This window comes from Zea mays, chromosome 6 (assembly GCF_902167145.1).
Source record: "Zea mays cultivar B73 chromosome 6, Zm-B73-REFERENCE-NAM-5.0, whole genome shotgun sequence".
Lineage (NCBI taxonomy): Eukaryota > Viridiplantae > Streptophyta > Magnoliopsida > Poales > Poaceae > Zea > Zea mays.
Genome location: NC_050101.1, coordinates 83,068,560 through 83,094,899, shown reverse-complemented (window position 1 = coordinate 83,094,899; position 26,340 = coordinate 83,068,560). Strand labels below are relative to the sequence as shown.

At 45.8% G+C, this 26,340-nt stretch overlaps 1 protein-coding gene across 1 annotated transcript in view; it reads right to left on the bottom strand.

The window, feature by feature from the left end:
- Positions 1-1,428: 1,428 nt before the first annotated feature.
- The window catches only part of LOC103631140 (uncharacterized), a 30,840-nt gene continuing 5,928 nt past the window's right edge, over positions 1,429-26,340 (bottom strand). Inside the window, exons 4-5 of the mRNA XM_020539978.1 lie at positions 2,546-2,709; positions 1,429-1,608 (exon numbers count right to left, since the gene is read on the bottom strand). Of these exons, the coding sequence (XP_020395567.1) occupies positions 1,429-1,608; positions 2,546-2,709 (344 nt within the window). The remainder of the gene's footprint in view (positions 1,609-2,545; positions 2,710-26,340) is intronic.

The following is a 26,340-nucleotide window of genomic DNA, read 5'->3' as shown; positions in this document are numbered from 1 at the left end:
TTCTTGGAACATTGATAATCTCCACAATTTTTTTGTTTGACTCCTCAGGGCCAGCTCACCCTTGTAATTCGCAAAACAATTTTATTCCGGCTCGCACTCTTTTTCTCCCGGGGGTGAGGTTTTTAACGAGGCAGAGCCATGTAATATACACGCGAAAAATCCCCCGCAAAAATCTACGTCGAAAAAAGACCGCATCGACGGTCTTCAGCATTCGACCAATACAAAGTCACCGCGAGGGGCAGCGCTGGCTACCCTCACGTGCGACACTCCGCGCAAAAGTCGCCTAAGGGTGCAACCGGATTAGCACAACAAGTGCGCAAAATCGCAGTCTTCTTCAAAAGACTATCCGTGCAAAAGTCGCCTAAGGGTGCAGCCGGACTAGCACAACAAGTGCGCAAAATCGAAGTCTTCTTCAAAAGACTATCCGTGCAAAAGTCGCCTAAGGGTGCAGCCGGACTAGCACAACAAGTGCGCAAAATCGAAGTCTTCTTCAAAAGACTATCCGTGCAAAAGTCGCCTAAGGGTGCAGCCGGACTAGCACGACACGTGCGCAAAATCGAAGTCTTCTTCAAAAGACTATCCGTGCAAAAGTCGCCCAAGGGTGCAGCCGGACTAGCACAACAAGCGCGCAAAATCGCAGGCACATCCGTGCGAAAATCTTTGTTGAAAAACTATCCGCGCAAAGACCGATTACAGGCACAGCCGGACCGGCATAATAAACGCGCTAGATCAAATGCACAAGTCCCCCACGGGCACGGCTGGATCAGCGAAGGCACACAGACTCATCATACAAATTACAGTTACATACGTGCAGCGAGGGCACCACACATTACATTGGTTCAACCTTCGGGATGATACCCATCTCCCTGTAGTTAAACAACATTATCCTCAGCTCTTCACCCTCAAAAAGATTTCGCAACTCCCCCTCACCAACACTCACCCCAGCCGACGAGGCCAACAATTCCCGCTTGCCAGCCCTATCCACACGAAGACGACCACCCTCAACCTCACTCACCCTACGCTTCGCCACCGCCCTTCGCCGCCTACGCCCAGCACTAGGACCGGGAACAGCATCCATCACATGCGGAGAAGTCTCCACCACAGCCACATCCAATGCCGCGAAATAATCCAAATCCTCATCCAAAGACTCCTCCGTCCACACCAGCGAACTCCCAGAACCATCAGACTCAAAAAACTTAGACACAGAATCATCCGAATCATTTTCCGCAACCGCGGTCGAAGCCGCCACAAAATTAGCACTTTCAGTGGCGGTTGCGTGCGCAGGCCCAAAATCCTGAACCAGCGCAGCAACCGAGGTTCAGTAACACGTAGACAAAATTTACAACCTCCCCTCCACCTATTCAACTACTTAGCCACCTGCGAAGGCGCGACCGTAGGGTCTTCGACCACCGGCTCCGCCACCACCTCCTAGGCGCCTTCGGCTGTCGGCACAGCGGCCAACACAGGGTCCTCGCCGGCAGCAGCAGGCACGGGCGCATCCGATGGGCCTTCACCAGCATCCGAGGGCAGCACCGGTTTGCCCTCCGTAGCCTTGGGCGGCACGTCGGCTAGACTTCCGAAGTCCTCGACGTCCTCGGCGCGCTCCATCTGCAGCAGCAGCACATTCTTTCAGCAAACTCCACACACACCAACGCACAATAAACCACAGCAAAGCAATACACATCACCTGCTCCCTCGCTCGGTCGGACCGCTCCCTGACAGCCTCCCGACCATACGCCCCCACATCCTATCAAACAGTGCCCCCGTGGACTGCTTCACAACTGGGTCTTCGGCCTTAAAAATCTCGCGTTCAAAGCTCTCGTCAGCTTGGTTGAAGACCTCGAAGTGTCTGCAGCCCTCGCCAGACAGTGCGTTCGTGGTCCCTTCGCAGGTGACGAGGGAGGCAAATGACATGAAACCCTCCACGAGGGTCGGGAGCACCAGCAGTTCCTCTTGCAACCACTCGAGGAAGCGAAGGCCCGCCTCTCGGTCGGGCACCTCGAAGTCAGCTGTCCGCGCACCTAGCTCGCGGTACGACTCCACGAGCTGTGCACGCGTCCGTTCCACTTCCAAGCGCGTAGAGGCCTCGACCATCTCCACGCGGCCACGCAGAGCGTTGAACCACTCCTCCCATTCCTCCGCGCGTTAGCTGGCAAGGCTTCCCTCCGCCCGCGCCAGTTTGGCCACCGCCTGCGCGGCCTGCGCCTCGGCAATAGCCTGGTTGGCCTCCCTCCTTTCTTCCACCAGCTGGCGCCGGAGGTCCGTCCTCTCGGCCTCCAGGGCGGCCACCTTCTCCGCCAGCCTGTGGCTCTTGCTCTCCGCGGCCGACTTCTCCCGGACGGCGTCCGCGTGCTGCGCCCGAAGTCTCTCGACTTCGGCAGACACATCTGCAGTGAGCGCACCCGACGCCACGCGGTCGGCAAAGTCGGCCGCCTAACAGAAATACATGAGACCACAATCCCCATGAAAACGACAACCTTTGAAGTCCAGCTCAACTTACTTGACTTAGCTGCTACGACAGCTGCTGCGACAGCTGCAGCGATGCCTCCCTCAGCCGGCGGGACATGGTGCCCGCCTCGCCCTTGACGGCAGCGGCCGACGAGATCTCGCCGCTTGCGCAGAAAGCGCTACCCTTCGCCTTGACCACCGCGGTAGACGCCGTGGTTGCCACCGCAGGCGGGACAACAACCATTTGCCCCTCGCCTGACCCTGCAACGTACCACCGGTCAAAAAAAACTTACCGACAAAATAGTCGTCCACGCTAATATTTGTGCCGAAGTCGGCAACGCGTTTCCCCGGCGAAGGCAACTCCCGGACCTTCGCGGCCTCGCCCTGGGTCGACTTGGTTCCGTCGGCAGCAACGACCTTCGCACCCTCCGACACCTTGCTGGAGCTGGGTGCGGCCGGTTTCGCGGCCAGCGTCGGCTGGCTACCGCCGGCGGCAGCAGCCTTCGCGCTCCCCCGCGCTCTCTTCGCTTCACACCTAGGATCAGGGAGCCTGACGACCGCCCGACGCTTCTGCGCAGCATCCTGGCGATCCTTGTTCATCACTGCCGACACAACAGCAGCAATATTCTGTCCGTAAGGGAAAATCTTCAACCCACGAGCTATACGAGACGTAGACATGTCTTTGCCCTCTGCCCAGGGGATCGGAAGATTCTTTGGCCACCGACCCCCGGTAACCTCCAGTATTCGCGCCGAAGACTCCCGGAGCTCGGGCGAAGACATCCTTCCCCCGGGGGCCTCGCATGTCCCCATCAACTCCACAACAAAATTATCAGACACCCCCTTTTCCCCCACTATAGTACCTAATTTTCTCTTCTTAGTGGCCGGGGCGGCCTCCTGCGATGGCCCTTCCTCGGTACCGCCCATCGGTTTCTTCCCGCGGCGGTCGGCGGTGTCTTCCCCGGGGTAACCACCGTAAGGCAAACGGTTCAACTCAAAGACCCAATTCAGCCTGTCGTTGGTCCCACGGATATCCCAGCTCTGTAGACCCTCTGTCTTCGGCACGTAGCGCCCCACAATCCTCGCCGCACCGTCTTCCGCTTCACGCACGAACGCGGCGGGATCTCGGCCATGCAAATCCAGTGCGAAGGCAGGACTCCGCACCAGCATCCCGCCATGGGAGGGCATCTGGCGAGGGCATACTTCGCCCAGCCCCCAGCCACGCACCAAGGGCCATACCCCATACCCGAAAAACTCCTCAACAAGGTCGCGCCCGCTACTCATGCGGGCCACGCACCGAAGGGCCCCTTCATTTTCATCCTCCTCCGCTACCTCAAACTGCGGGTACGCTGCGTAATAATGCGAACACATGACGGCCACGGGGATCCCTGGATGGTCTTTGACTGTGCCTTCGGCAACGTAGAACCAAAATTCCCACTAGTTGCCCCATTTATTGCGGGCGCAGGGAACCAACTCCACGACTTCCATCGAAGTCTTGCCGGTCTTCGACGTAAATGTGCAAGATCCAAATTGAGCAATCTTATTTCCGATTTTCCTTTTTCTGCCAATGCAGACAATAATGCTTCGCGAAGACTTCGACAGAGGGCTGCCCGCCGTACGAAGTCGTTGCCCAGACATACTTTGCCAGGGCCACCACGGCATTCGGTGTCAGCTGGTGGACCTGGACTTCGAATCTACGCAGAACCTCTCCCACAAATCGATGCGCGGACAGACGAAGGCCAGCGGCAAAAAAAGCCTCGAAGACGACCAACTCGCCTTCTGGCTCGGGAACCTCCTCTGCCCCCGGGACATGTGCCACTCCGCCACCAAAATACCCAAGCTATTGCATGTCTTGCACACGGACCGAGGACATCCGCGACGCGCCGAATTCCACTGTGTCGCCGGGACGCAACTCCTCCGCTGCCACATTGCTCAGCGTCTCCTCGGACGATGCACCAACCGGCGGTGTATCGGCAGCAGAAGAGGAAGAGGACGGCATGGCTACGTACCGTCGGCGGCGGCGGGCGGTCTGCTTCACACGGGCCAGATCTCCGACGAGCAGGAGCAAGGAGGGCAGACGAGCAAGCGAGCGGTTTGAAAGGGAAGTTAGGGTTTTCGCGGCGCGTGGAAAGATAAAGTTCAAAACGCGCCGCCCCCACCCCCTTTTATACACAGGGCGCGACGCTTCGGGAAACCCGCAATCCAACAGTGCGGCGTCAATCAACGGTCATGTCAAAAACCCCCGCGGAACCACTTCGAGCGAGGGCAGCGTCTCCACCATCTAGCGACGCCTTCGGCACCAGATGACTTGGTCGAACTGGTCCCTCGGAGGGCAAATGTTGGGGCGAAGGCGAAGACGCTACCCTTCGCTCGATGCCTTCGCCAGTCTCGCTGCACCAACGGAGACGACGACTGGCAGACTGCACCCTTCGTCTGACACGCCGAAGGACGAAGACCTATGGTGAGGTCGCCCCATCCCGCGGCGTCGCCCAACACGAGGGCCCACGTGCGATCCGGCCCATCATAACGGGCCCCGCGCTGTCGCTGAGCATTACGGGCCTCAATTGTAAAAGTTTTTCTGTTATTACAGTCTGTAACCCTGCTTTAATGGGAATATTCCGGGGAGGACCTAGGCACCTGAGGGCACATGCGTCCTTAATCCTTGACGCTGGGCACTCAAACACCTATAAATACCCCCGCACAGTGCCCTTGAGATGCTAGATTAACAGAGCTATTGCCATCTCAAGTAAAAGCCTTGTTTACATTGCTTTCACTCCCCCGTTGGATCAACTTGCCCAGGAGAGCAAGTTCCAACAATTATGTGGTGCTTACTTATGCATTTTTAGGTTTAGAGTAAAACACACTCAATATCCTTAAGTTTTCCACTCAATATCCTTAATTTTCCTAGATTTTTACCTAGGTGCATAAACTCTCAAAGCGAGGATTATAGGTCCTTCAACTTTTTTTAAGTGTCCTCGATATGGACCTGGTTTTCTCTTGGAGTGAACCACCTAATAGGTTTAACGACCTAAATCCTCATTTTGAGATCTTATGGCCTAAGTGAGAATCCAAGATAAGTTTAGGATCTCCATGTGCATTTTACTCCAAGATTTATACAGTGATAGCACCAATTTTTTCTTAATCATTTCACATTCACCTTATCTATTTTGTGTTCCAGGTTCTATTTAATAATGAAAAAATGGAATAGGCATTGAAAAAACAAGAGATGAAGCTCAAGCTCAAGATGCTGAGAAAACTCTCCAAGATTTAAAGAGTGAGTATATATCCTCTACATCATGTGTACACCATGCTTTGTGATGTGCTTAAAAAAGCTTTAATAGATGTTTTTAATTTCATACTGGTTTATCAGCTTTCAATCCATAGGATTTGGTAGAGAAGAGTCAAACTCTTAGCCAGGAAACACACTCGATGATGAGGATATAAAGCTACTAGGTGATGATGAGGATGCTTTAGCAGACGATGAATGAAGGACATCACTATTGGAGAAGTACCTATGTTGATTGTAGGGTTTTGCAATGGATTGTCTTATCTCTAAAGATTGTAGTCTAGGTATCTAAACGAGGAACTAACGTGTACTAGATTGTATTTTTGTAGATGTTTATTTGTGGGAGAACATTTGTGAAGTTACGGGGTGATCATTGATCACAATGCCAGCTCTTTTGTGTTGAGTTCATACTGTATTCTTAACTAACCACAACTAATCATATGATGAGTCATATGAAACTTTTTTTTGACTTTAGTACATTCTTTGATAGGGGATGAGTTTGCATGAGGGGTTATGAATTGCAGACAGAGTGAGTGATGGGAGTGTTTGCATATTAAAGTGCACTGCACGATGGAGGATTAAGGTGTTTGTAGATGTTGAGCGTTTACTTCAGCTTATTCAATCTTGTGGCATTTTTAATGTTATCCCTGTAAGAGGATCTCCAATGTGTTTTGCAAGATGGACACGTCCATCATGTCTCGCAAGATGGGAGCTGCCAAGCTCTGTTCGGTTTTAGTGTAGAACCTCACGCTCCTTACTACCCTGTATCCTCCTATCCTTATCTGGATGATGATACCTAGCAACAATGATAGCCCGTCATCGACTCGGACGAGTAGCAACATATCTCCCTTAACAATTTGTGTGCCGTTGCAACGCACGGGCACCTAACTATGCACAAACGACCGAGCAGCCCGCATGTGAGGCGGTCCCCACACGTGCAGCACAGTATTGCCCGCAATGCATACGTGTGTGCATGGTTAGCAGTTTTACTTTTTTCTTTTTTGCGCAACACACATTTCTCGCATGCATGCTAGATTTTTCCATTTTTTTTTCTTTTTTTTGCGTCACACAACACACATTTTATTTTATTGCACGTATGCTGTTTCGTTTTTTATATGCACATACATTCAGTAAATTTATAGTAATCGCTCAGTAATAGATGCAGTTTTTTATATGCACATACATTTAGTAAATTTATAGTAATCGCTCAGTAATAGATGCAGTCAGTAATTTTACAGCAGTAATTGCTCAGTAATAGATGACGTCAGTAATATTTTAGTCATCATTCAATATTTTTATAGCAGTAATCGCTCAGTAATAAATGCAGTTAGTAATTTTACTGCAGTCATCGCTCAGTAATAGATGCAGCCAGTAATATTGCAGTATTCAGTCAGTAATTTTACTACAGTCATTGCTCAGTAATAGATACAGTCAGTAATATTGTAGTCATCAATAAGTAATTTTATAGCATATTATTTTTACAACATTAATCGCTCAGTATAGATGCAGTTAGTAATTTTACTGCAGTCATCGTCAGTAATAGATTCAGTCAGTAAGATTGCAGTTATCAGTAAGTAATTTTACAGTAGTAATCGCTCAGTAATAGATGCAGTCAGTAATATTGCAGTCATCAGTCAGTAATATTGCAGTCATTAGTCAGTAATATTGCAGTCATCAGTCAGTAATAATTTTAGCAGTAAAGAAATGTTCGGTTATTACTGACGGGACATAACGGTCGGTTATTACCAGCGAAGCATTGGGTTATTATCGACGAAATATTCGATTATTACTGATGAAACGTTCGGGTATTATCGATGAAGCATTGGGTTATTACCGACGAAGCGTTGGGTTATTACTCAACAGACACCTGCTCGTGGCAGTTCCGGGCAACAAACTCAACAGACACAAACTACTCCTCAAGAAAGCACCCCAGCGGGATCTGTTGCTCCTAATACATCCACAAATAGGCCATGCTTCAAGTGTGGACAGTCGGGACACTATGCCAACTACTGTCCCAACAGGGCTGCTTATACTACTCTGGCTCTGATGAAGCAGGGTCAGACTTCGGTAGGCAAGAGTCAGCCCTTATTTGTCAACCAGGGGCAAGCCAACCATGCAGAAGTAGAAGCTGAACCTGAAAACCAAGAAGTGCTGGTTGAAGATGAAGAAGTTGGTGAAGAAGTCAACGAGCAACAAGATTAGAGCATATAAATATATAAACACATATATATATATATATTTCAGTACTATTTGTAAGACCTAAATATTACTTTAGTTAGTAGCTAGTATTTACTATTTTAGGAGTAATAATAAGGTCTATTTGACCTTATGTGTTGTTAATAAGTTATGCATGATGCTGAGATTCTTGTTTGTGCATATGTTCTGAGACAATATGGTTATACCTCCTTTTTCTTACTAATCTCGAGGACGAGATTTCTTTTAAGGGGGGTAGGATTTGTAAGACCTAAAATTGGTAGAATAAAACAAATATATCATAAAATAATAAAATAAAGAAATAAGAATATCTAGGATAGTATTTCTAGATTTTTTGAAACCTTTAGAATTTAGTAGGACATTTCCTGTTCATAATCAATTAAAGGTATTAAAATAGTCATATGAGAAAGTGGGCATCTCATACTTATGAATTTGTGGGGATACATTTTATTGAAATAAAAAATCATAATTTAAACTTGACCTCAAAATTTTAAATGAAAACATAAAATAGAAAATGAGAAAGGAAATTTTAAGGAAGTCATTTAAGACCTTTCATAAATAAATAATAGGGAAAAGAATAAATGATAATATTATAAACAGTAGAATATATATTCACATTAGGTTTATATTTGAGAATGGGAATTTGAAATTCAAAACAGAAAGTTGAAACAGGTTTAAATTTGGAATAGGAATTTGAGAATTTGAAAGAAATAGAAACAGAAAAGAAAAAGGAATTGAGAGCTAGGCGGGCTTGAATATGCAATTTCAGCCCATTGCACCTTCCTCTCCATGCGCCCCATTTGCCCTTCTGGCGCTCGCACCTATTGACTGGGGCCCCATTGGTCGGTCAATCATGCACGTGGGCCGTTCTGCCTCGGTCGTTTGCGTGTGGGACCCGGTGGTCAGTCCCATCTCCACCAAATCGTAACAGACTCGCGTGTGCGTAGGAGAACTGCATCAACCTCGCCGGAGATCTCGACCTCCTCTCGCGTGGACTTCTTTCCCCCTTAACTCGGGTTGACGACTCCGCCTACGCTGTGGGTTCGCCGCCGTTGGGGAAGCAAGATCTGCCGCGAACGAATCATGGGTACACCGTCAGTAGAGTCTCGACAGCGGGTCTGGGAGCTTCATCCTGTTCTCAGGCGAGTGCCCGTGGCCCCTCCAAGTACTTTTTGGCACGCTGGGCACTGGTGATTGCTCACCAGAGCTCCTTCACCACTGTTGAGCCTCCATCCTCTATCGCTTGGGTTCTGCTAAACCCGTCTACCGGTAATCTACTCCCTCCGTGGTCCGCCGTCGTCCCTACTACGTTTTGCACCGACCCGTTCTCTATTTGGGGCATCATCGTGTCGGTCGCGCCGCGCTCTGGCCGCGGGCTCTAGGTGTGTCGCCGCGGTGGGGTTCTCGGGTGGGGTGGGGTAGCGCCCACCGTTGGATCGTATGCGTACGGGCAGGATTAGATTGACTACGATACCGCTTCGGGGAATGAATCTGGGCCGTGGGTTTGGATCGAGCGGTCCCTGGTTAATCTCGCCCACTTAAAATCTTACCCGTAGATCCGGGATCATGTGGTTGTCAACACATACCGGTTCAGGATAGATAACTTCTAATCTGTGCCGTCAAAGTCTGATCGGATGGCCCTAGCTCACCCATACACCTTCGGCCTGTGCCTTTTACAAATAAGCCCCCAGGTTTATAACAAACCAACCCACCGTCCACGGGAAGCGCATAGTAATTGCAGATGTGCCCTGGAATTTACAAATTGACACTCGAACTCCCTGATTATTGTGTGCGCAGTCCAGAGTTCTGAGAAAATAGGAAGAAGAATTTGGAAAAAAGATTTCTAGTGCCAAAATAATTCCAGAACTTATATAATTCATATAAAATTCATCTTAGCTCCTTTTTAATTCATTCTAGTGGCATTAATTTTGTTTAATATTGTTTATCACCTAGTAACTCTGTTCAGACATGAAACATAGATTAAAATTGTTTACTTAATTTATCCCGTACCAAGCACCTAATAACTTCGGAAAATCATAATTTTATAACTGTAGCTCCGAATTTAGCGGTTCTTGAACCCACAATCTCGTAGCATCGCGTAGAATATTATAACGCAGTTTATTCTTATGTTTGGTGCGATGCTAATTTTGCCTATACCATGTTTGTTTGCATTGCTACGACTAGCAGTGAGGTCATGAGAACCCGAAGATCATCCTAGTACCTAGAATCTCGAGTCCCAGGCAAGTTGTGCCCTTGATCACTCCTTTTTACCTAATAATATTCGCTATTAATCACTGTGACATGCTCAGGTTAATTTGATGGGACCTAATAGGTTTCCCTAGCATTGTTTATTCCCCACCTTGCAAACATATGAATTATTGGGTAGATTTGCTATTGCTCTACCTGCTTTTGGGAAACTAATGTTTCATTATGATCATGTTCCAATTATTCTATTGTTTAATTATTGTTCATGATAAGATCATATTGTTAATTGGAACATGGAGAACCACCCGGGAAAACAGTGCTACCACAAGGGTGGTATGGGATGCCCTTGGCCGACTAATTAGGAAAGCTAGTGGATGACTACCTTACCCGAAAGGGGCAAGGGCAGTAGGGGAGTGGTCAGTGTAGGGAGGTCCTTGGGTTGATTTTGCTACGATAGCGGTCAGGCGAGGGATCGCTGCATTGGAGCTTTCTAGAAACTGTAGCGGGGTTTCCGAAGCTAGTGGAACTTTGTAAAGGCCTCGTAGTGTTACCCTGCCTCACCTCCTTGGTAGAGGTGTATGGGATTCATGACCCCTTGGTAGATGAGTAACATGACTTGTGGGTAAAGATGTGCAACCTCTGTAGAGTGTAAAACTGGTATATCAGCCGTGCTCACGGTCATGAGCGGCTCGGACACTCACATGAGTAATTGATGGAATTAAACTCAATTTGTCATATGCATTGCATCGCGAGTGTTGTTATCAATTTTCATCTACTACTTATTTGGGTTGGTATCTACTTATACTTAGTAATTGGTAATAAAATTTTGACCAACTTTAAAAGCAATGCTCAGCTTCTACCATCCTCTTTGGTAAGCCTTACACTTCACATGAGCACCCACCTTTGGTGAGTTCATGCACATTATTCCCAACAACTTGTTGAGCGATGAACATATGTGAGCTCACCCTTGCTGTCTCACCCCCACAGGTCAAGAACAGGTACCGAAGGCTGAGGCGCATGGAGGATGTTGTGATGAGTTCATGAGAGGTCTAGGCCATCGTCTCTCAGTCAACTTTGGGTTGCTGGATCGTTGTCTCCATATGATGTAATTATTTATTTATTTTGTACAAAACTCCTATTATATAGTAAAGATGTGACATTCGTTTCTGTACCATGAGTCATCATATGTGTAAGACTTGGTCCTAGCACACTTGGTGACTTTATGTGCACGCCCGGGTCTTGGTGCCCTTGAAATCCGGGTGTGACATTTTAACCCTATCAAAATTTCAACCTCTAAGCACATCTTGACCGATAAAATAACCTATTGCTATACCTTTGCCTTGTGCATTCCATCCATCTTCTCAAATGATGGTGCATTGATTGTTTCATATTGCACGAGATTCCTTTATTATACTTAATCAAATGATGAACAATGGTAATCCATAGTGTAGCCAACCAAGCTCCCTATGATTACTATTCATAGCATGAAGTTCCTCCATCATCCTTCATCAAGTCATGAACAATGATCATCATGTTGGTCACTTGTTCTCAAATGTTGTGAATCAAGAACAAGGCAACACAATTGTTAAAGATTAAGGACCTTCGTCCTTTGAAGCATTATCTCCTTTCGAATATAATGATCTTCGGACAAAGATTATGAAGGGCACACCTTCATCTTTTATGAGAATAAAAAATCCATAGAGATAATATATGTTATCCATTCATTCACTCATATATTTATTTCATAATAGGTATACATGAACAATAACTGGATGTATATTACATTGATACCTTCGGCATCATGTTTGACCTTCGTTGTCGTCTTAAGCCGAAGCCGTCGTCCTTCGGCTGCAGCTTCGACATTCGTCGTTATTTGTCTTAGACAATGTCTTTGTCTCGAGGACCTTCGGCAGGGAAGAAGATCCTCATCACAACAAAGCTTTTCTTATGACGAAGCTCCTATAATATTCAACAACACGCTAGAAACAAATGGTTAGTCATGTTTTTGGGGACCTTCGGAAGAGGAAGGCCCCCAACAGTAGCCCCTCGCAGTATTACTTTGTTTCTTTGCAATAAATTCATACTGCAAAATGAACGAAGACCTTTAGCCAAAGGTCCAAAAAAACCTTCCCTTCGCTAGAATAGCGAAACATTCTGTATTATGGGCCCCACCAATCAGTGGTGCTTTGTGTATATATACAAGGGCTTGCGCTGAGAATATTTTTCGTGCTATCTAGCTTTTGTGTTGTGATTGTGGTTTCAGCTTTCTTGTTCTATGGGCACAATTCTATACTATACTTAAAGCACAAGTTTCAACGGTCGTCATGCGTCATTTTTTACAAATAACCCCTCACATCTATTTCAAATTAATCCGATGCACGTCTATAGATGCCAAACGACGCCCGACATGGGCTAGATGCACGCGGGCCACAACTATGATACAAGCACGTCATTACGGCCTGCTAACTGTGTCGGACCAGCTCGTTAGCCCGTCGATCCATTTAATTAAATCAGCGTAACGATGCCCGACATGGGCTAGATGCACGCGGGCCACAACTATGGCATAGGCACGTCATGCCGGCCTGCTAACTGTGTCGGGCCAGCCTGTTAGCCCGTCGATCCATTTAATTAAATCAGCGTAAAATGTTAAAAAACAGTGTAGGAGGTGGGGTTCGAACCCATGCCCTGATGGAAGAAGGGCGGCAGACACTGGGCGAAACTGTCTAACTAGTAGAACATCACACTAAGTTGTTTTTAATATTGAATATAAATTGTATATAGGTATATATGTTTTTTTTGTAAAATAAAAAAAATAATCATGTCAGGCCGGGCCAGCACTACGGGCCGAGGCTACAGCCCAAGCACGGCACGACGTTCTTGGCTCTTGCAAGTATTAGGTCGTTTCTGAGACCATATTGGCGCAATGGACTACATGGTGTTTGAGTGTAATATCCCAAAAAAAATGTTGACCAAAAGTTAATCTCTGGTGCGTGGATGAGGTAAAGGGTTGTGGGCCATTGGATGCAAAGATAGAAGTCATCTGAGGCGTCGTTTCTTTCTCCCACAAAAACCCTAGGTGGCCACCCCTTTTTTTTCCCTTCACCCCCCCTCTTGGCCGCCACCCCCTTTTTCTCCCCCCTGGCTGGACGCCCCCTCCCCCTATGGCAGCCATCCTCCATTGCTTCCTCCCCCAAGATCTCCCCCTACGCAGCAAGGATCGAGAAAAGGAGGGGCACGTTGAATTGAAGAGGAAGAGAGGATCAAGGAGATGTTCTTCCCCATCTCCTCTTGAAGATTTCTTGGGGAAACCCTAGGTATGGATGAGATCCTTGTTCCTCCCTGTAATTATAGGCTTTTGGAGGTTGTGGATCATGGGAATTAAAGGATTAGAGGTTGGATTTGATGTGGGGTTAGGTTTTGATCTCGAATTTAGTTTTCTGCAGAATGGCAGATTCGACAGTTTCTGTTCATGCCAGTTTTCCGTGGTCTTAGTGGCCTCAAAAAAATAAAAAGTCTATGTATGAGTCGTAGATAATTTGTAGATCTTTCCGTGGCCGCGAAGAACACCTTAATCGGACATCCGACCAGAAAGTTATTGCAGTTTTACTATAGCAGTTTTTCAGTCTCATAATTCTGTGCAGAATCTGTTCTCTTAAGATTTAGGCAATTTTATCAACAGAATTAAACTGTGGGTTGGTAAAAGAAGTTGTAGATAATTTTATAAGCTTTCCAGATTGTTAAAGAGTGCATTCATATGATTTGTGAAACTCCAGTTATGTTTGTTTTACTGTGGCTGTTCCTGTTTACCTGACAAAAATGAGTGGGTCTGTTCACTGGTGGGTTTCATCTAGTAAATGGCCGAATTGGCTCTTCCAACTATGGAGACTTTTGTAGAGGGATAAAAGTTCTTACTTCCAGCAGAATTTCATAATTTTTGGTTCAGCAGTTTTGGAGATATCGAATTTTAAAGTTAACCATACTGCTGTCTAAAACAGATTCAGTCAGTTATCTTGTCAGATGTTTTAGAACTTGTAGATGGCAGAATTTAATTATCTATTGAATACTGAAGTTGTAGAGTATTTTGTGTAGATACTCCTAGAGTATTTGTTTGATATCACCGCTGTTTTAATTTTAAAGATACAAAATTAACAAACAGCGTTCCTGCTGTATGGCATGTGGTTCAGGGTGGGAGTCTTTCCACTGGGTCTTGGTTTCAAGTGTAGGAGTGTTTTGTTGATTGATGGCAAATGTTTGTGAAATATTTGTACTAAGTTTTATGCCCACTAGCAGGTGGCTACACTCCAGATCATGTCTAGTACATTTCTTCTTCTTCGATGAAGGCAAGTGAATGTAGCGGTGGTTGCTTCCGTTCTGACCTGTTATTTCTATCGCCTACACTCTAATATTCAGAAGTATCAGATTCTTTCATAATTGGACTCTATGGTGATGCTTTACTTGCTTGCATTATACTGATGCTCAATCATATATTGATGATGATTATGATTTGAGTATGACTCATGAGATTAATTCACACCCCTGAAGGTAAATGAAGTATTATTTGAGGTTGGTATTGTATCTGAAGGTAAATGAAGTATTATTTGAGGTTTGTGTTGTATCTGAAGGAAGTGAAGTTTATTGATAAATGTAGCATGCCATATACATTGCATGACTCATTTGCATATGAAGTTTTGTCGTGACCTATGGTCCGACCGTACCGGTACAACTTAGCATCGTACGTTGCCCGAGAAGGGGTACGATGCGGCTTCATACCCTTAGAGGTATGAAGGCAGAGGACATATGCATTGCATTCATATGCATTCATTGAAGTGATATTTGCAGATGATGTGGTTTTATACTCCCAGAGGTATGAAGATAGAGTACCTACACATTGCATTCCTATGCATACATTGAAGTGATATTTGCAGGTATTGTTGACGCAGGGAAGTGTTATAGAACCTATTGTGGTTGTTCGAGGAAATGAGATGGTATTGGTTATAGTGGGACTACTGAGTTCTATATCTACAAGCATTTCTAATTTTTAATTGTGACTCTTTTAAAATGTTGATGAATTCAATTTGTGGTTTAAATATCTCGTCAGAACAATTAGCTTGCTGAGATGTTTCATCTCACTCTTGCATTACTCAATGCAGGTGCTTGTTGCTCATCAAGGGGAGTGGGAAGTAGCAGCACATCCACCTTCATTCTCATAATAATGCTGCCCAGACGCAGCCATGATTTAATTAGAAACTTCTTGTCAAAGAATGTTTGTTTTTAACTAGTCGTGCGCACTGATTAATTCAGTTCATGTTGTTATGGTTGTCTTCCCATTGCTAGCAGATTATTAATGTCTTATATGTTTTCTTATCATGATATCTATTTATACTTTGTTGCTTCCCCCGTTTATGCAATTTTCAAAGGAGATGCTGTCGAAATTTTATATATGAATATTAAATGTGTAGTTTAGTAGCATTCTGGGGTGTTTGTGGATCCCGGGGTGTTACAGTTGGTATCAAAGCATAGGCTTTAGATTCTTGGCAATTTGAAGATAAATTTGACACACTTGCACATATAGGAAGGGTATGGGTTCAAATATCTTTGATATATATTAATGTCTTTGGAGTGCAGATGACAATAGTTTCACCCCTCCCTATTCCTTTACGGTGATGTGGTAAGTTGTTTATGGCTTAATGCTTGATATAATTTATTTCTGAAATTTTGATATTGTTTTATTAATGCGGTAGATATCGCTGGTCATTGGTGAGAATGAAGTTGTTATTATGCTTGTGATATACAAGTATGCCTATGTTGTTTTCACCATGTTTTTCATGGTTGAGTTTTATTACAATAATATTGTTATATATGCTTGATTGTGGATGTTTCTAAGAGGAGTGTGAATTGTGTGTTTTGGGGTACAAGGTAATCATCAATTTGAATTTAAGTTGTTGAGCGGTTGGTGGATAGCTCCAACTATCATTGCAAAGAATGATTGTTTATGTTGAGAAACCAGTTTTGAAAGAAATGAATATTGGTACTTTATATGGATTTTTGGGGGAAGTCTTTTCATAGCCAGAATGGCTTACATGTCTCTCTCATATTGTGTGTTTTAGTTGCCACAAAGCCTAGATGTGGTTTAAAGTGGTTGCATGTTAGTCATACTAATTGTAGAATAAATCTTTGATTCTCTTGATCCATTGATTATGTATTGATACATTGAGGATCTGATGGTTCCCTTTTCGATGCATGCTTGTGGAGCCATTTTTTTAGACCACCTATCTATTGGTTTGAAGAAAGTCCTTGCCTAGCTTAGAGTTGGTTGGGTGTGGCTAGTCACCTATTCCTAGATCATGTGGTGTTTACATCAGCTTAATATGTTTGTCAAATGTGTGAAGGATTAGGGGTTATTATTATTGACTTTGTATGTCTGGTACTTTGAGTGCATCGTATGATAGAATGAAATGTAAGTTTCTGAACTACAGTAGATGAAGACTTATATTATGTGTAGGTTATCCTTACTAGTTGGATATTTTTCTTAGTTGAGATGTTGAATGAAGTATAGTGACATGGGTTAAGCAAGTATTGTGTTGTTGTTGGGCTATCAGTGCTCTATGTAGAGTTTTTGGCATTTCTTCGATGAACTATGCCGCACAAGATGTTATTGGCTTCTTTTGGCTTTATTGCTCCATTAGTTCTATAGATTTTCTCCCTTTTGGTGGGGTGCAAGGAATGTTAGATTACATGATTATCTTTTCATGATGGCAAGAATAAGGTTTAGGAAGATTAGGAGTTTTGTTCCAATGGAACTACTTGTTTCATAGTGCTTTAAGGTGAGGTGTTTGATCTTCTTATACATTCGTCGGGTGTAGATGTTTCACCATTTAATTAAAATTAATGGTTGAAGTTGGTAAGGGTTGTGCTTGGTGCATATTACCCCTTCATAAAAGAGTGTTGTCTTAAGACGTTGATGTTGATGTATAGCTGCATCCAAATTTGATGGTGTGAAATTGGAGTGTTGATTGCAACTATGACATGCTTTGAGCTTCATTACATGTTGTTTCATGCTTGATGTCAGGTCGTGTAGTTTCCTTAGACAATTAGTCCAAGGTAGAAGTTCTTGTGTTAATTAAGACCAATAATGGACCCATGTTTTGAATTGTGGTGCTATATGGGGTACCTTGGGTGTTTTGCTTGGAGTGGCCGAATTCGAGGTCGAATTCTTTTTAAGGGGGGTAGAGTGTAATATCCCAAAAAAAATGTTGACCAAAAGTTAATCTCTGGTGCGTGGATGAGGTAAAGGGTTGTGGGCCATTGGATGCAAAGATAGAAGTCATCTGAGGCGTCGTTTCTTTCTCCCACAAAAACCCTAGGTGGCCACCCCTTTTTTTTCCCTTCACCCCCCCTCTTGGCCGCCACCCCCTTTTTCTCCCCCCTGGCTGGACGCCCCCTCCCCCTATGGCAGCCATCCTCCATTGCTTCCTCCCCCAAGATCTCCCCCTACGCAGCAAGGATCGAGAAAAGGAGGGGCACGTTGAATTGAAGAGGAAGAGAGGATCAAGGAGATGTTCTTCCCCATCTCCTCTTGAAGATTTCTTGGGGAAACCCTAGGTATGGATGAGATCCTTGTTCCTCCCTGTAATTATAGGCTTTTGGAGGTTGTGGATCATGGGAATTAAAGGATTAGAGGTTGGATTTGATGTGGGGTTAGGTTTTGATCTCGAATTTAGTTTTCTGCAGAATGGCAGATTCGACAGTTTCTGTTCATGCCAGTTTTCCGTGGTCTTAGTGGCCTCAAAAAAATAAAAAGTCTATGTATGAGTCGTAGATAATTTGTAGATCTTTCCGTGGCCGCGAAGAACACCTTAATCGGACATCCGACCAGAAAGTTATTGCAGTTTTACTATAGCAGTTTTTCAGTCTCATAATTCTGTGCAGAATCTGTTCTCTTAAGATTTAGGCAATTTTATCAACAGAATTAAACTGTGGGTTGGTAAAAGAAGTTGTAGATAATTTTATAAGCTTTCCAGATTGTTAAAGAGTGCATTCATATGATTTGTGAAACTCCAGTTATGTTTGTTTTACTGTGGCTGTTCCTGTTTACCTGACAAAAATGAGTGGGTCTGTTCACTGGTGGGTTTCATCTAGTAAATGGCCGAATTGGCTCTTCCAACTATGGAGACTTTTGTAGAGGGATAAAAGTTCTTACTTCCAGCAGAATTTCATAATTTTTGGTTCAGCAGTTTTGGAGATATCAAATTTTAAAGTTAACCATACTGCTGTCTAAAACAGATTCAGTCAGTTATCTTGTCAGATGTTTTAGAACTTGTAGATGGCAGAATTTAATTATCTATTGAATACTGAAGTTGTAGAGTATTTTGTGTAGATACTCCTAGAGTATTTGTTTGATATCACCGCTGTTTTAATTTTAAAGATACAAAATTAACAAACAGCGTTCCTGCTGTATGGCATGTGGTTCAGGGTGGGAGTCTTTCCACTGGGTCTTGGTTTCAAGTGTAGGAGTATTTTGTTGATTGATGGCAAATGTTTGTGAAATATTTGTACTAAGTTTTATGCCCACTAGCAGGTGGCTACACTCCAGATCATGTCTAGTACATTTCTTCTTCTTCGATGAAGGCAAGTGAATGTAGCGGTGGTTGCTTCCGTTCTGACCTGTTATTTCTATCGCCTACACTCTAATATTCAGAAGTATCAGATTCTTTCATAATTGGACTCTATGGTGATGCTTTACTTGCTTGCATTATACTGATGCTCAATCATATATTGATGATGATTATGATTTGAGTATGACTCATGAGATTAATTCACACCCCTGAAGGTAAATGAAGTATTATTTGAGGTTGGTATTGTATCTGAAGGTAAATGAAGTATTATTTGAGGTTTGTGTTGTATCTGAAGGAAGTGAAGTTTATTGATAAATGTAGCATGCCATATACATTGCATGACTCATTTGCATATGAAGTTTTGTCGTGACCTATGGTCCGACCGTACCGGTACAACTTAGCATCGTACGTTGCCCGAGAAGGGGTACGATGCGGCTTCATACCCTTAGAGGTATGAAGGCAGAGGACATATGCATTGCATTCATATGCATTCATTGAAGTGATATTTGCAGATGATGTGGTTTTATACTCCCAGAGGTATGAAGATAGAGTACCTACACATTGCATTCCTATGCATACATTGAAGTGATATTTGCAGGTATTGTTGACGCAGGGAAGTGTTATAGAACCTATTGTGGTTGTTCGAGGAAATGAGATGGTATTGGTTATAGTGGGACTACTGAGTTCTATATCTACAAGCATTTCTAATTTTTAATTGTGACTCTTTTAAAATGTTGATGAATTCAATTTGTGGTTTAAATATCTCGTCAGAACAATTAGCTTGCTGAGATGTTTCATCTCACTCTTGCATTACTCAATGCAGGTGCTTGTTGCTCATCAAGGGGAGTGGGAAGTAGCAGCACATCCACCTTCATTCTCATAATAATGTTGCCCAGACGCAGCCATGATTTAATTAGAAACTTCTTGTCAAAGAATGTTTGTTTTTAACTAGTCGTGCGCACTGATTAATTCAGTTCATGTTGTTATGGTTGTCTTCCCATTGCTAGCAGATTATTAATGTCTTATATGTTTTCTTATCATGATATCTATTTATACTTTGTTGCTTCCCCCGTTTATGCAATTTTCAAAGGAGATGCTGTCGAAATTTTATATATGAATATTAAATGTGTAGTTTAGTAGCATTCTGGGGTGTTTGTGGATCCCGGGGTGTTACATTGAGGTTGCTGAATTAGATGGAGCAACAATGATTTGTCACACTAACAACAAAATGAAAGGTTATTTGTTGGTTTTAAACTTTAGTAATTGTTACGAAGTAGCATAATTTATATGGAGCACATCCAGTTTTTATTGATGCTTGACTTTAGCAATCACTCCATATTTTGATCTATCTTTTTTATAAGTTTGACTTCATGGGACTTATTTTAGAAACTTGATCTCACAAACTTTCTCTTATTTAGTCTCTGTATGATGGAATTATGTCATTTTATAATCTATGTTCATTCAGTCAATCGTTGTGAACTCTTTTCTAATCGCTTACTTCATTGGCTGTGTTGTACCAAGACATATTTGCATGGAGTAAACAATAACATCAGTTAGCCAAATCAAAAAATATATTATACAGAGAGCGGAGACAATCAATAAAAAATCTTGAATTTTTTTATGGATAGTTTATGTGGGTATTGTTGTAAGCCGTCGCAACGCATGGGCAACCGACTAGTGTTTTTTGAGCTTCGACTTTCTGTTGTGATCATCACTGAAATGGCCGATAAGAAAAGCGTAGACTCCGCGCTCACTGGTTTCTACGAAGCCATGGAGAGGACCAACGTTGAGAAAATCACAGATGAAATGTTAGCCGGGCTATCTGGGATTCCAGCGACAACGAGAGTTTTGATGTTGAAAGTGAGAACGAAGATACCGAAGATCGACCGTGGAGGCCAAGCCATGTTGTTTTCGGGAAATCCGCTATTAAGCAAGGGCAAATTGAAGCAATGAAGGGCAGATATTTTCATGATATATCCATAGTGAGGGTGGGAGGAGAAAGCACTATTCCTCTTCCTAAAGCAGATGAAGTGGTAGTATTTAAAAGTTTTATGAAGGTTGGACTTCATTTTCCCTTGCATAAGATGCTGGTCGAAGTGCTAAAGACATTTGAGATATACCTTCATCAGCTTACTCCCGAAGCTTTAATTAAAGTTGGAGTTTTTAGTTGGGCTATGAGAAGCCAAGGGCTGAAGCCAGATGCCAAGTGCTTTTGCAACATTCATGAATTATCCTACCAGACAAAGGCAATTGGGAAGGAGCAGTATCCTAACAACTTCAGATGCTACAACTTTGTGCACCGTTCTGATGTGAGGTGTCATGTGACAACGTTCCGAAAGAAATGGTCAGGCACTTGGATGAAGCAATGGTTTTATGTCAAGAATAATCTGAGTAAGAGGGAGGATGTGAGGGGTATAATCCAACGCCCTATACGGTCACGCTTCGGCATCAGGAGGCCACCGATCGCAAGTGGGAACGAAGTGCAAGCATGTTTGATGGCCTTCAACATGGTGTGTACTTACATTGGCACAAGAGATTTGGTTCAAGAGCATATTTCTTATAATGTGTGCCTGCTTGTTAATGACTGTTGCTGGCTCCAGCGAAGGTGGTCTTGTTTATCTAAGATACACATATCGCTATAGAAGTCAATTTGACGAGTCAAATGATGACTGGCTTGAGGCTGTTGAGGCTACCAGTGACGAGCTGTTGGGAGCTTATACGAAGGCTGAGGACAAAACCATGACCACTACCTTCGGCGCTCGTGACAAAAGGAGATTGAACAGAGTTTTTGATGTGATCGGATTTTTTTATCCTGATTACTGCTTTCCTGCCCAAAAACAAGGGTCAAAAAGAAAAATGGAAACTCCGTCTTCTTCTGCCGCGCCTAAGCCGAAAAGAGATAAGGTTTTGACTCGTAGGCCGAAGCCACATTCTTTAGAGAGGACAACTGCAGTGCTTGGTACCGAGTAGATGGAGATTGCTGAACATGCCGAAGCCATCCCCTTGGCTTTAGAGACAATTCCCGTTGTGATGGTCGAAGCTAGTGTCGGTCTGGTAGAAGAGATGGAAGCAAAGACCTCAAAGGCAGAAGAGTATCCAAAACTGCTGAGTCCCCCAACCACGACGGCGTTGCCGAAGCTAACAACTGCTGCAACAATGACTCCTAGGAAAAGTAGAATGGCTAGTGTTTTGGATGCAGTTCTAAATTTTTTGAAGGTTCCAACTCCTGTTTCTAGTGAAGCTTCAGAGGTTAATACTGAAAAATTAGTGGTAACTGCTGCAAGCGTTTCTCTTGCACACGCTGAAGCTAGACCTTCGAGATTTAAGCCAGCGGAACAAGAAAAGGAAGATCATCCAGACAAGCCGACATCACCTATGCCTGAAGCATCGTCTCGAGACAGTTTGGAATATATTGTTCGTCGTGCTTCAGGAAAAACAATGTTAGAAGAGCAAATGGCCAAAACGCAACATTACACAAAGGACCTGAAATACCCTCGAGGGTCCCTAATTTATGGAGGAAATGATGAAGATGACTTCCTTTATTGTCTACCAGACAACATATAGATAAATGTTTGTCGAGAAATGATGGACAACATGGGATATCCGAAGCTTGAACTTGGTCTATCTGCAATGACGAAGGACCAACTTGCAGACAACCTTGCTTATAACAGCTTGAAGGTTTGCATATTTTTATTTTTGCGTTTACTAATTTTTGTTAGGAAAGTTTTTGGCAAACGATTTGTGGTAATACTTATTATTATTTTTATATATTTTGTTTGTCAGGGTCTTATCCTTAGCAAAGCTTTGAAGGCCCAGAAGGATGCAGAAGACGAAAGCACTCAGATAGCTTTTGGGAACCTACATTTGGAAGTCATAATGCTTTGGAATGAAGCCCTCGAGAAGGACAAAATCCTGCTCTCTTTAGTCGAGAGATTAAAGTCTAGCGAGGCTAGACTGTCTAGCCTTGTCACACCCAGATTTAAGGGACAAAGCCGGATGCATCTCATATATGCGCCAAAGAAGACAACATATATAATAACAGAGTGTATAGAGATAAATGTCACAATATAATCAGGGTACTTATTACATTGCGGAAGTCTTACGAAATAAAATATAAACATAAAACGAACTAAGGTCCATCCTTGGCGCCAATAAGTCAACCGGGAGACTCCACCTGGATCAGATCAAACTCCTCGTTGTGTGGCTCCCCTTGAACCACCTGGTCTTCTCTTGTGTGTGTGTGTGGGGGGGGTGTGAGACAACAAGGGTGAGCTCACACATGATCATAGCTCAACAAGTTGTGGGGAAACCAGTGTGCATGAACTCACCAAAGGTGGGAGTTCATGTGATGTGTAAGGCTGATCAACAATAGGGGTTAAAGCTGAGCATTGCTTTTAATAAGTTGGTCAAATTTTATTAGCAATTACTAAATGTAAGTGAATACCAAACCATAATAAACAATAGAACAAAATTAATAAATAATCCCATGCAAATGCAAATGACAAATTGAATTTAGTTACATAAATTAATCATGAGAGAGTCCTGAGCTGCTCATGACGATGAGCTCGGCTAGTATACCAGTTTTATACTCTGTAGAGGTTGTATCGTGTATCCCATGTCGCCAGGGTTTGCAAGGCCCTTAGACACTACCGAGGTGAATGGCTAGGGATCCACTACGAGGCCTTTACAAAGTTCCACTAGCTTCCAAAAATCCGCTACAGTTTGTGGGAAGAGCACTTACAAGAATCCCCCGTCTGACCGCCATCGCAGCAAAATCAACCCGAGAACCTCCCTGCATGCAACTCCCCTACTGCCCTTGCCCCTTTCGGGTAAGGTAGTCTTCAACTAGCTTTCCTAATTAATTAGCTAAGGGGTCTGTCGGAGAGGAAATCTCCCCGCCCGGGTAGCGGATTGCACCCGCCCTAAATCCTGAAGAGAGGAGGGGCCTAAGCATTTTTCTTGCTACGAGGCTGGTGGATCAACACACGAGAGCACACGAGGGTTTAGAGTGGTTCGGGCCACCGGAGCGTAATACCCTACTCCACTGTGTGATGTATTGCTTGGAGCTTGTATGAACTTATGAGTGTCTGCCTAAAGCTAGGTCTGAGAGCCCCCTTTGTAACGTCGTATGCCTCCCCTTGTATAGTTGAAGGGGGGCATGCACAAAAGGACCGGGCCCCAACATGTGGGCCCAGGGACATAACGAATATAGAGCTTGGATCCTCTAATGTTTGTTGCCGAGTCAATCTTCTTGTGCCCTGTCGCTCGAGGTCTGCGTATCCTTGGCGTGTAGGGGAAGCTTCCTATGGAAGAGAAGACGAGTATAGGGTGCCGCCTGGCACGGGCACACTGTTTGCCAGCAGACCCAGCAGGCGCGCCGCCTGCTGGATGACCTTGACGCCGCCTGCCAGCGGATGGGACGAGACACATTTAATGCTGAGACGGAACGTCACCCATCAACGCAGTGGCAGGCGGCGCGTCTTTTCCTCAATAAATGTAGGGGCTGCACGGCTTCTTGTCAGGGTCGGCCCGGTAGCTTATGTCATGGGCCACAAGCAGCGGATCTCCACCTGAGCGAGAAGCGGAGGCAAGGCCCGCACACGTGTCAGCACCGGACCCCTGCACACACTAGGGTCCTTCTCGCTCCGGGACCCTGCTGGAGTTCGGACTAACCCGAAGGCTCCAGACTCGTATATAGGGGTCCAGTGTCCTTCTGTGGGGGTTCGGCCTTACTGGGGTGTGGTGTCTTTCCCTGCCACGTGGCGCCCTTTGGCCTGCCCATCCGGTGGGGTTAGGCGCGGTCCTCCGCGTGGCTAAGGGATGTCGCATTGCGGTGTCTTCATGCTGTAGGAGAGGATACCCCTGAGTTTGGGTACCGACAGTGGCACCCAGTCCCGCCTCAAAGGAGGATGCGAGCTTGCAGGTGGGACCAGAGTCTGATTGGCGGTTGGACTGCTGTTTCCGTGTGCCCGTTGCTGCAATTACTGCCAGCCCACCTATGGCCATGCCAACTGCTATGCCTATTCCCACGGCTGACTGACCCGTGACCAACGTACTTAACGGCACTGTTGGGCCATTCGCGGGGCTGCCTCGAGTCGCTGCACTGGTTCTGAAAAATTTACCTTTTCAGAATCCGTGACAGTCCCGAGGAGACGTGGCATTGGCGCAGGCGGCGGTGCGGTTTCTTTGCACAAGGTAACCGGCGCGCCGGTTACATGACGTGTGGGCCTGGACCCCTGAGTTGGGCCACCAGTTGTGGCGGAGCTGAGGGGGCGCACAGCCGTGGGACGGTTGCACGCCTCTTGCGTGGCGGTTCGCCTCTTTGACCGCTGGTTGCCCCGGAAATGGAGGGGCGCGTAGCCGCAGGGTAGTCGCACGCCTCTTCTTAGGGTTAGTTTGCATGACATGTGGGGCCTGGCCCCCGTGTCATAAGGTGAGATCCTTGGTGCATGCCGGGGGAGACTTCGCCCGTGATGTTTCAGGGACGCGAGTGTGGGGATCTGCCTTTAAAAAGGGGTCGATCCCCCGGGCAGTAGACATGCCTCGCTCCTCTTGCGACCACCGCGCCCTTTCGCCTTCCGGGCCTCCAGATGGGGTGCGCCGGTGTTCTCTGGAGGGATCCGCGTCAAGGTGGTATCTTCCGGCGACTTCACCGTCGGAGAGCATGCGCTTGTGGTGGCGTCGCCGATCTTGTCTTCCTCCTGCTGCCGTTGGAGGGGTGCAACCCCGTGGGGGTTGGCATCCTTCCACCACCATTCGGCTTCAAGGATTTTCATCACGCAGCCCGACTGCAGTCCCCCGCAGGCGGTCACCCAGGAGGATGACCACTAGTCTTGTGGTGGGGAGAAGCAAGCCGGGTTGCGTCCTCTCTCCCACCCCCAGCTTCAAGGATGTTCATCATCTTCGATGTGGTGGGAGGCGGGTTGAGCCGGGGCCCTACCCTCCGTTTGGCTTGGTGACCCGCTTCTTCCTCCAACATTCGAAGGGGAAGGGTGTTCACCAATCCTGCGGGGGGGGACCTTGGCTACACGGGGCCGGCCGACTGCAGGCTGTCAGCTGCAGCGTGTCTGGCCCTTTGGGGCTGGATGGCTCTGGTGCCGCCTCCGACGCTGCCTCCTGCCGTCTGGTCGGGGCGTGGTTGCCCATCCACTGCACGGGCGACAGTCGCGCTGTGTGCGGGTTTGCCACATCCATGGCTTCCCCTTCCCGCCGAGCGCACTGGGGAACCGTACAAGACGTCGTACACCACGGCGGTGGCAGCGACGTTCTTGGATGGTCTTGTCCTCACTCTTGTAGGTCGAAACAGGAGCGAGAATCCCTTCGTGCGTGCTGAGGCAGCCACCGCCCACCGGTGCAGAGGTGGTCGCCGCCGCTGGTGAGGCTACCTCTTGCAGAGGTGGTTGCCTCTGCTGGTGAGGGCATCAGAGCCATCTACCGCTGAGTCCCCGACTCTTTGGCTTTAATGGCCTCGTTGTCACCCCCCGTAGGAGGACGGGGGCGAGGACCTTTTCACAGTAGTGCTCGCCCTGGGGCGATCGCTGCTGTTGTCTAGCCGCCCGAGGCGGAGGTCGTTGT